The 11,568-nt window shown below is 35.2% G+C and overlaps 1 protein-coding gene across 1 annotated transcript; it reads right to left on the bottom strand.

Moving 5' to 3' along the window:
- On the bottom strand, nucleotides 410–2,350 carry LOC109362649 (chlorophyll a-b binding protein CP29.2, chloroplastic-like). The gene is made up of 2 exons (XM_019608601.1): nucleotides 1,783–2,350; nucleotides 410–962 (listed from the first exon to the last, which is right to left on the bottom strand). Exons 1-2 carry the CDS (start codon nucleotides 2,281–2,283, stop codon nucleotides 597–599), a joined length of 867 nt encoding a protein of 288 aa, XP_019464146.1. The 5' UTR covers nucleotides 2,284–2,350; the 3' UTR covers nucleotides 410–596.

Raw genomic sequence — 11,568 nt, 5'->3', positions numbered from 1 at the left:
CACGACCAACAATTTGTCAAGCCAAGTGCACCAAGAACAGGGGATACGCACCAATCTGTCCACACCAAGGCCAAGCCAGGCCAAGGAAGATTGTATCTTCACATTCTTTTAGTATAGTTACCTCTCATCCCAGAGTAGTTAATGTAGTTAGATATATAAATTAAGTGTCATTTGTGTATATGTAAAAGTGTGATTTGTATAACTTCCCTAAATCATGGAGTGTGATCCCTATAATAACAGTTTTAAATGCAAGATTGAGGAAGACTCTTCAACATTGTTGGAGATTGGTCATTCTTGCCGTAAAGGCCAATTACTGTGCTAATCTAAAAACCAAATGGCCACTTCTGCTGTCCTGCATGGTGCAGCAAGGATTAAAGCACTTTTATTTTTGTCTTGTTTTATCTCTTGATTTTAGGCTTAATTAACATTTATAACAGAACACTAACATCGACCATAAACATTCTGCCAAGCCTCTCTAGTAAGTCACACGCTACTAATTTCATAAGCACTAATCCAGCTCAGTAAAATGTTTACAACCAAAAGCTCAAAGCATAATTTTACAAGGTACAATATATAATCTTAAGTACAAACAAAGCTTAAGATGAGGATGAGAATGTGTCAATAATAGTTGTGTGAAGAGGGTCACTCAAATGGGTAGCCCAATTGTTAAGAGGGCCTTTGCCAGTTGCAGCAGCTTGAACTGCAAAGCCAAGGAAAGCAACCATTGCAAGACGTGCATGTTTGATTTCAGCCAATTGCAATCTAGCTTTCTTCTCAGGATCTGTGGCCAAGTTAAGAGGGTCAAAGAAGCTTCCACCTGGGTACAATCTCTTTTCTGGGTCAAGTTCAGCATTTCTTTGGAACTCAATGTAACCTATTACTAGAGCTTCAATCCAAATCAATGAGGTGATTGAGAATGGAAGTGGTTGGCCAAGGTAGGATGACCCATCTACAAGCTCAACCTGAAATCATAGGTTCATAATTAATTGACAAGGTCTTCTTACTATTAAAAAGAAAGCACGCTACTTTTTGATAAAATTAGAATAAGAAACATAAAATAAAATTAGTACAACAATATGGAAAACAATTAACCACATGTAAAGACATAAAGATGAGACTATTATTTCTCTCAATGGTCTATTTTTTCAAATTAATTTTTAATTGGTTGTTAAAACATAATAAAAAATGGCGGTCCATTGCTCGAGACTCCCACTTAGTGGGGTCTTCAAGAAAATAGATGTACGCCTTATCCCGCAAACGGAGAGAACATTTTCAATAATTGAATCCGTTACTTCATCATCATTAAGCACCAATTTTATGGTTGCACCAAATTTAATCTCTTTCTAAATAGTATAATGGATTATAAAAACAATAATACTTTTTTTTATAATTAATAGCTTTTAAATGATAATAATCTTCAACGTTTTTTTACAGGAGAATAGTCAAAAGTAGGAGTAAATTAACTTTGATCTTCATGATTTATAAATGAGAGTATCCCTCATCCTATTAACAAGGATGCAATCAAAGTTTTTGAACAAGGTTAGGAACTACCATTCAAAGCATTACTATATAAAACAGAGCATTAAAGAACGATATAAGCTCTAATTATGTCTCAAGACTCTGAAGCCATGCAGATGCATGCATGCACTCAAACACTCACTTTATGAGTTAAATTTTGGAGTGGAAAAAAATGGAGAAAAAAGAGAGACTACAGAACCTCTAGAACCTAACTCGCCGATGGACTCTAACAAACAAAATTAGAATCATAAAAAAGAACCACACCTTTCCGGCATCTTGCCATGTAACTCCGGTAAGCCACTCAACAGTAAGAGCACCCAACGTTGCCAACATGGCCCACCTTCCATGTATAAGCTCACACTCCCGAAACCTTTGAAGCCCAAAAACTTCACTATAAGGCTGAAACGGCGTCGATTTCACATCAGAAAACTCTGTCCTTGTTCCAATAATATCCCCAGCCAAATTCTTCGCAAGGTTCTGATCCAAAGAATCAAGCTCAAACTGCAAGTACTCCGCAGGTTTACCCAACCCGAACGGATCGAAACCGTAATCTCCGACGAGGCTTCCGTCAAGCCACTCCGGCGCCTTTGCTCCCGGAAACCATAATGGCCGATCCGTACTCTGCGTCGACGGTCTCTTCGCCGGGGCAGGTTTCTTTTTCCCGAACCCGAATCGTGCCTGCACTCGACCCGAATTAGATTGGATTTCACGGAGGCGTGTGCCGATGAATGATGACGTGGCAGCGGCGGTTGCGGTTGTGGCCATGGTTATAGTGAAATGAAGGTTAGTGAGGGAAGGAGTTTGGTGAGTTGGTGAGGAAGAAGGGAGAGATGTTTTGTTTTATATATATTTGATGAAGAGAGAAGAAAGAAGTGATATTGAATAATCTGTGAATGTTGGATTTTGGCGGTTGGATTTGGGAGAGTATCCATCTAACGGTGGAGAGGGGGCTTGGGCTTATCTATGCTTATCTGGTTGTGTTGATGTGGGCCCGGTGATTGAACATTGTTGTTCTCGAAAGCAATTATTGAGTGGAGAACTTGTGGTTGTGGTTAATGGTTCTTGTGCTTTACACTTCATTGGTTAAATGGTCTACTATGATAACATTGAGGCGAGTTTACATGAATGTTATTAAACTCTACTTAGATATTAAATTGAAAAAGATTCTATATTAGTTTCAATGGATTAAGCCTTTCAATAGGATCAAACAATTTTTTGAATAAATATAATTAGATATAAATATATTTTTTTATAATTATTAGTTATGTATAATTATATTGAATTAAAAAAATGTTATTATTTTGGACTGAAGTAAAAGAAAGTATTTGAGTAGTGTTTTGCTTTTAAATTTTTTGAATAAACCGTTTAGATTACTTTCCGGGTTATACGATTTGACTAGGTTTAACACAGTCAAACTAAAATTTCTCTGATTCAAATAATCAAACTCTTCATTAGATTAAAACTACAAACCATAGTTATTTTCGAGTCCAGTTAGCGATCAGACGGTCAATCATCTCATCTGGTCCTCACAACATTGGTCTAGACTATATAATTCTTAAATATTTTGACAAATATTTATTTTTAAGTTTGATTGATTAAGAAGATTAAACTGTAAAATATAAGTTTCAAAAATATGGTGAAATTGTTTGGTTTATTTTTTGTTTATAAGTTTTTATAAACTAAGTTTGTTTGGGTACCAAACATCGATTATGGGGGAAAACTCAAACCAGGAAAAAGAAATAAAAACAACATGTTGAAGTTGGATGAGCTAGTTTACATGAGTATGAAAATATATGAGATGAACCAGATTGTATTAAGGAGAAGTCTAAATATAAATAGCTTATAGATGCGCGCCTAAAGAATATGTGATATAATTGTTTCAGGAAAAATATGAAGCCCAATTGGGAGATTATTAGAAATTCATAATTTCTAATTAAGGTGGACATCATATATTTAATACAATTATATTGACCATTTATTTTTGGGTTTACAAAACAAGTGATCTAATTTCTGACAACTCATAAGACTTCTAAAAGTGATAAAGAATACGCGCTTAATGAGTGAATACCCAAACGGTTGGTCTATATGGGATAATAGGAACCCTATAAGTTAACACATAAGGAACGATTATGGTCCCCAAGATACCAAATCACAAATAGTTTTCATCTCTTCCCATTAGAGAGAAAACGAAGGTTCCAAAAAGAATTAAGGATTTGGTTGAGGAAGATCGTCATACCAAAACCCTCTCAAAAGGTATATCAAATGAGTAGATCAAAGAACATTGATTCAGAGATTCAAGTATGACTTTGTATCATTGTTTTATATTATGTATGAGAATCATAATATTCAAGATCTTAGGATTGGTATTTCACCAATTATCAGGAAATAATTAACAAGTTGTGCTTTTTCTGCCATTAAATATTCTTAAATTAATAAATTACAAGAATTAATGGTTTCAAGCTTGCAAATATGTTATCGATTATAAAGAAGTAAAAATCGATAGGGTCATGAAAATAACTTATCATATGGACTATACTATTATTTTTCAACTTTGGTGATTATTTCTTATAAGTGATGGAATATCGAGCATCTACAATGGCTTTGAAGATACACATCAAGTGAAGGATTTACGAGTTGCTTGGTAAATCCGTTTTTTTCTTTTATATTTATGTGTTCCTTTATTAGGGATGGTGAAAAAAATCAATCGGCAAGTACTGTGAAAATATTGAAAATATTTGTAATGAGTATTTCAAAAATAACTGAGGGTGAGAATGAGTATTTCAAAAATAACTGAGGGTGAGAATAAGTATAATGATACCTGCCATACGACTACTCACATATTTATAAATTTATTTTTTAAATGAATATTTGATATATTATACTTTATTATTATTATTTAAAATTATTTTTTTGTCTACTTATTATTATTTCATAATAAATTTAGTGATAGACTATAAAACCATAAAATTATCATATGATATATATTATTCAAGTAATAATTGTTTATATATATTAATTATTATAAAATATATAAATAATAATTAAAATTGGAAACCCGTTAGGTACCCACAAATATCAATTACCCACATAGGTACTTGTAAATAATGTAGGTATGTGTGCAGGTAAATACTACTTGTGCTCGCTCGACCTCGTTGTCATCCCTATTCTTTACATTATTTACATTTAATATCTTGTGTAGTTTGTTAAATTTATATTTACTAATAAGGTGTTGGTCTAGTAGTACAAGACCTTACTAGATTCTCAAGATGATCAAAATGTCAAAGATTCGATTCCTATGAGCAACACTTGTTAAGAGGGACATCTATACACCCCAAAATGATAAAAAAAATACTTGATTATTAATTTTGTAAATTATAAAATATATTTTTTAACAAATTATAACAAGTGATACATAAAGTAACACATTTTTTTGGAACAACAGATGTATTCCATTTACCTACACCCAAACAATATTTGTCTTTATGAAGATATATTCATTGGAGCTCACATACTTCTTCAATTTGTAGCTTGATAAATAAATATAGTGCAACTTGTATGATCCTTCTAACAATTATACATAATGGACCAAGTTGTCTTACACATATAGATGTTAATGTTGCTTATAATAATATGATTTCATTTGAGTTCCAAAAGATTTTACACTTCACGAAAGAAATTATGTATGTATTGATAGTATATTTCATATTGATGTTTATAAGTCATTTAATATAGGCAATATATATATTTCTCCAAAAATTATGTCATATGAATTTCAATGAGCAAGAGAATATTAGTTTGAGATATCATTTTCAACATTTTATTCTTGGTATGGTTAGTCATTCAAGTTTGAAAAACTCTCAACCATATGTTGTTAGTCATATCTTGCTTTAACAAGTTATTTGTGTTATCTTAACTATTATGGTGCAATACATAAATATCATTTTCAGCAATAAAGACAACCATGCAAAGTTAAGTAATAAGATATGTCGCGCCCCAATTTTTGGCTACGCGACCTCTTTAGGAGTTGTCACCATGTCTTTTGCAGTTAAAACGTGGAAAACTCAATTTAACCCAAATTAGGATAAAATGGTCTTTTATATCAGAGTTTGAGTTTGGGAGTCGATTACGGATTGAAGAAGGTATTAGCACCTCGTGTGCCCGTAATTAAACGGTACCCTAATTAATTGCATGAAATAAATATCCTTGAATTATTTAAATTAAATCGTTTAAATCAAAATATTTATTTTTTATCTTGTATCTGACAAGATGAAATCTTGCTCTTATGTATCCCTAAATGCTTTAAGGAATCAAGACTACTTAATTCTGCTTCAAAAATTGGTAACTTGGTTTGAAAAAAGTTTGAAATTATTTGAATTTAATCGAAGTGAAATTAATAGATGAATAATCAACATTAATTATTTACCCTCTTCTCACTTCGATAGATAACAGAAACAGTTCAAGTAACTGCGATCGATTCTAAGCTCGAAGCGAGGAGAAAGATATAATACGAGTTATAACATCGCTATTGAATCTCAAAATAATTAAAACGTTTTTAGTTATTAAAAACAACTAAACTCTTAATTTTTTATTGTCATAACTTACGTTACTGACTTGATTTTTATGAGTAAACTTAGACATATAATAAACTAACACAATTTATAAAGTCTCCAATACCCTTGTTTTTTAATAGTTTTCTTCAACAACAAAAATTTAACAAGTTACCAAGCTTTAATTTTTATAGAATAAATTTCATAACAACACTAACATAATGATGTAGACTTATCAAATGCAAAGGAACAGACTAACAGAGTCTAACAATTAAGAGTATAAGGTAAATAAATAAGTAAAAAAAAGGATGACCAGATTGAAGAAAAAGTGGTACACGACCATATTCTAAAAAGGGGGGTAAATCCCTAATCTCATTCCCCACCTCTTATCTTCATCCCTACACCCTCATCTCCAACGGCGACAACCAGTCCAGATTGAGGAAGGAGAACGGCGACGGCGAATCATGGTGTTGGTGCATCGTGGTGTTTGCAAGGAGTGGGGTATAGGTTTAGAACCCCCCAACCTAGGTGGCCAGACCCGCGATAGGGACTATCGCTGGGACGCGGCTTGGCCGAGGGAGGCAGCGTCTCCGCGACTCCGACAGTTAGAGAGGTAAGGTCTCTTCACGTATCCAAACCTCATCTCTTCTAGGTTCAATGTCTTCTCCTTTCCCGTAATAGCAGGTTCCTGGTATGTCTCCGGCGAAGCTTATGGCTTTTCTCGATGGTGGTAATGGAGGACAAGGATGGATGTTCCAGTTTTGCAGCGTTAGTGAAGGCTAGCAAAGCTTCTGGTTTGTAAAGGATATCTCTTAATAGCAAGTCCTTTTTATTTACCAATTAGCTTAATGTTTATGGAGGGTGTTGGCTTTGATTTAGTAATGAAAATGTGTTTATGTAGATGTTATTATAATATGTATTTTATAAGAAATGAATAAAGATGTATTTCAGTTTAAGAATGTTTGTTAACATGGGATGTGTTACTAACCTGATGGTTTGCCTATATTTGGTCCTTCTCCTTATCGTTGGACTCACAATGTTATCATATTCTCTCCTTAGCCCCTCACCCCCTCTTCTTTGTTTATGCGTATTCACCTTGTTGGCTCCCTACTTATAAGATTTGCTTATGTATAAAAATTCTGGTTGTTTAGGATTTGCTTTAATGGATGATTGTGTGAGGGAGGTGTTAGTTGATCTGGGTATTATTTTTTGATATTGGAGCCTCCCATAGAATATTGTGTCTCTCTATTTTTATAAGCGGGGTAATCTATGTTTAAGTGATAAATTGCACACTGTTGAGGAAAGCCCAATAATCCAAGCTTTTTGTTAGTTGTTAGCAATACTTTCTATTTCTGGTTAGATAGTTTAAAATTCTGTTAAAACTATTATGACTCTTGCTATAAGAGGAAGGTTTTGTAAAACTCTGCAGTATGAATGTATCTTTGGTGAATTGAATACTCTTCTCTCTTATTCTGTTTTTAGAATACAACTCTCTAACAATTGGTATGCAGAGCACGTTTTCTATCCAAGGATCTGAAACCACGAAACTCTTCTCATCTCTTTCTCTTCCTCTCTCTCTGTTTAAACAAAACTTTGTTGCGTGTAGTGGTTCACTGTGTGTGAATCAAAGGTGTGACAAGAGGGAAGCAACTAGAAAGTGCCCACAAGGAGGAACCTGTGTAGAAAAGAAGGTTTAGATATGGCTGGAAATGGAAGCAACATTCCATCAATGAGTCTCCCAATCTTGACAGAGAAGAATTGGATTAGGTGGAGCATACAAATGAAGGTACTCTTCAAATTCCAAGAAGTGAGTGATGCTGTAGAGAATGGGATTCTTGTACCTGGTCCAGAAGCAACCGATGTTCAAAGAGCCATGCTTAAAGAAGCTAAGAAGAAGGACAACAAGACATTGTTCCCCATTCATCAATATGTAGATGACATTCACTTTGAGAAAATACAGAATTCAAACACATCAAAGGAAGCCTGGGATATCTTGATTCGAAGCCATTCTGGTGGAGACAAGATCAAAAAGGTAAAGCTCCAAACACTTAGAAGACAATATGAATTAATTCATATGGAAGAAAGTGACAAGGTTGGTGACTACTTCACAAAAGTGCTCACAATCACTAACCAGATGAAGGGGTGTGGAGAAGTGGTAACAAATATCATGATTGTTGAAAAGATCATAAGATCCCTACCACAAAAGTTTGATTTCATAGTAGTAGCTATAGAGGAATCAAGAGTTGTTCCAACCACTGCTGGATGTGATTCCAAGAGCCAAACGAGAATGAATACCACTCCTTAGAAGTTCATGAAATGAGGTTGTTGGAAAGAAATCCCAACAAAAATCATGAACAAGCTCTGAAGGCAACTCATTATAGAGACGAGGAAAGAAGAAAAAACAGAAGATGGAAGGGAAAGAAGAACAAAAATGAGCTTGATTGGCTAGAATCAGTAGACAAAAGAGGAGGGCCAAGAAAGAATCAAAGATATAAGAAGTATGACAAAAGGAGTGTGGAATGCTTCAAGTGTCACAAAACTGGACACTACTCATATGAATGCACTGATGAAAAGAAAAATAATCAGTATGAGAAGGAAGCCTACAAAGCACAAGAAGAACCAGAAGGAGAACCACTAACTCTTATGGTAACCAACTCTGATGATCACAATGATGAGTCATGGTATCTTGACTCAGGATGCTCAAACCATATGATAAGTCATAAGGAATGGCTTGCTGACTTCAATCCAAACAGGAAAAGCAAAGTCAGGTTTGCAGATAACAGTACACTAAAGGTGGAAGGCACTGGTGATGTAGTAATTGTAAGAAAGAATGGATCAAATGCATTGATCACTGATGTATTGTTCATTCCTAGATTAAAGTGCAACCTTTTGAGCATTGGCAATTGGTGCAGAAAGGATTCTCTACAACAATGAAAGATGGTCATTGTCAGATTTTTGATGCTGGAAAAAGACTCATCCTAAGAAGCAATCTAAGCAAAAACAGGACATTTCAAGTGAGTATCAAGGCTGTTGAGGAGCAATGTCTTGCAGCCATGGAAACTATAGAGGATAGTTGGCTATGGCACAATAGATATGGTCACTTAACTTCAAAAGTTTAAACAAGTTTGGCTCAACAAACATGGTAGTTGGTCTTCCCCCCACTGAAGTACCAAAGAAAATGTGTGAAGTATGTTTGGCTGGCAAGCAATCAAGGAGACCTTTCAAAACAGAGTTGAGCATGAGGGCCAAAGGAGTCCTAGGTGTGGTGCACTCAGACATTTGTGGCCCCTTTGAAGAACCATCATTGGATGAAAACAGATACTTCATTACATTTGTTGATGAATTCAGCAGAATGATATGGTTGTATGTGCTCAAATTGAAGAGTGAAGCATTTGAAGTCTTCCTAAGATTCAAGGCCGCAGTTGAAAGGGAAAGTGGAAAATTGCTCAAGATTCTTAGAACTGATGGTGGAGGTGAGTACACTTCTAATACACTTGAATCATACTACAACAAGAATGGCATTAGGCATGAAATCACTGCTCCATATACTCCACAACACAATGGTCTAGCAGAGAGGAGAAACATGACAATCTTGGACATGACTAGAAGTTTGATCAAGGAGAAAGGCTTACCACAAAAGTTATAGGGTGAAGTTGCATCAACCTTAGTATATATACTCAACAGAAGTCCAACTAAGAGGCTAGAAAACAAAGTTCCAATTGAAATCTGGACTAGCCAGAAGCCTAGAGTAAGACACTTCAAGGTGTTTGGGTCATTTGCATACAAACACATACATGATCAAAGAAGGAAAAAGCTCCAAGATAAGTCAACAACAATGGTGTTCATTGGATATCATCTAACTGGTGCATACAAACTATATAATCCTATTGAAGACAAGGTGCAAATAAGCAGGGATGTGATTGTTTTGGAAAATGAAAGTTGGAACTGGAAAGAAATGACAACTAGCTTGAGAAGACTCATTCCTGAGATGAGTGATGAGGATATTGTCTCAGAAAGGGAAAATGTGATGACCTGTGATAGTGATGCAATCATCAGCCAGAGATCTCAAAGGGTAAGAACACTACCTAACAGATTCAGTGATTATGAGTTACTTCATGATAGTCAGATTGATGAGGAAGGTGACCTAATTCATCTAGCTCTGATGGTTGAGGCAGAACCAATAAGTGAAGAAGAAGCTCTACAAGACTCAGTTTGGAAGAAAGCAGTGGCTGAAGAGCTCAGATCCATTGAGAAGAATCAAATTTGGAACTTGATTGATCTTCCAGAAGGAAAGCATTAGATAGGAGTAAAATGAGTGTTCAAGCAAAAATTTAATCCTGATGGATCCATTTCTAAGCATAAAGCTAGATTGGTAGCCAAATGATTCTTACAAAGAGAAGGAGTGGACTACTCAGAGGTATTTGCACCAATGGCTCGAATTGAAACTATAAGGATGGTAGTAGGAATAACATGTGCAAAGAATTGGGAACTGTTTCAACTTGATGTGAAGTCAGCTTTCCTTCATGGCCCCTTGCTAGAAGAAGTCTATGTCCAACAGCCACCTGGGTTCATACCAAAAGGAAAGGAGCACCACGTATACAAACTAAGAAAGGCCTTGTATGGATTGAAGCAAGCCCTAAGAGCTTGGAATAAGAGGATAAACTCCTTTCTTTTCAAACTCAGCTTTACAAAATGTGCAGTAGAACATGGAGTATATGTAAAGAAGGGGAGAAACGGAGATATGATGATAATTTGCCTCTATGTGGATGATCTACTCATCACTGGATCAAACTCGAAAGAAATTGATGAATTCAAGAAAATAAGGGAGGCAAAATTTGGGATGACAGATTTGGGTAAACTTAGCTACTTTCTTGGCATGGAATTCACTCAAACTACTGATGGCTTATTAATGCATCAAAAGAAGTATACTAGGGACTTGCTACAAAGATTCAACATGACCTCTTGCAACTCAGTGACCACTCTAGTAGAAGCTAATGCCAAACTAACAAAAGATGAAGATGGTAAGGCAGTTGATGAAACTCTGTACAAACAGATCATAGGATCATTAAGGTTGTTGTGCAATAGCAGACCTGATTTGTCCTATAGTGTTGGACTTGTAAGTAGATTCATGTGTAGTCCTAAAGAGTCACATATGCAAGCTGTTAAAAGGGTGTTAAGATATGTACAAGGTACATCAGATTATGGAATTTTGTTCCTTGTTGGAAGACAGAAAACTGAATTAGAGGTGATTGGGTTTGCTGATGCTGATTATGGTGGAGAGTTAGTAGAAAGGAAAAGTACATTTGGGTACTTATTCATGTTGAACAATGCAACTATCTCTTGGTGCTCCAAGAAACAACCTGTAATTGAATTTTGTTCCCTGTTGGAAGACAGAAAACTGAATTAAAGGTGATTGGGTTTGCTGATGCTGATTATGGTGGAGAGTTAGTAGAAAGGAAAAGTACATCTGGGTACTTATTCATGTTGAACAATGCATCTGTCT

This window comes from Lupinus angustifolius, chromosome LG12 (assembly GCF_001865875.1).
Source record: "Lupinus angustifolius cultivar Tanjil chromosome LG12, LupAngTanjil_v1.0, whole genome shotgun sequence".
NCBI lineage: Eukaryota > Viridiplantae > Streptophyta > Magnoliopsida > Fabales > Fabaceae > Lupinus > Lupinus angustifolius.
This window is presented reverse-complemented; position numbering and strand designations above follow the sequence as displayed.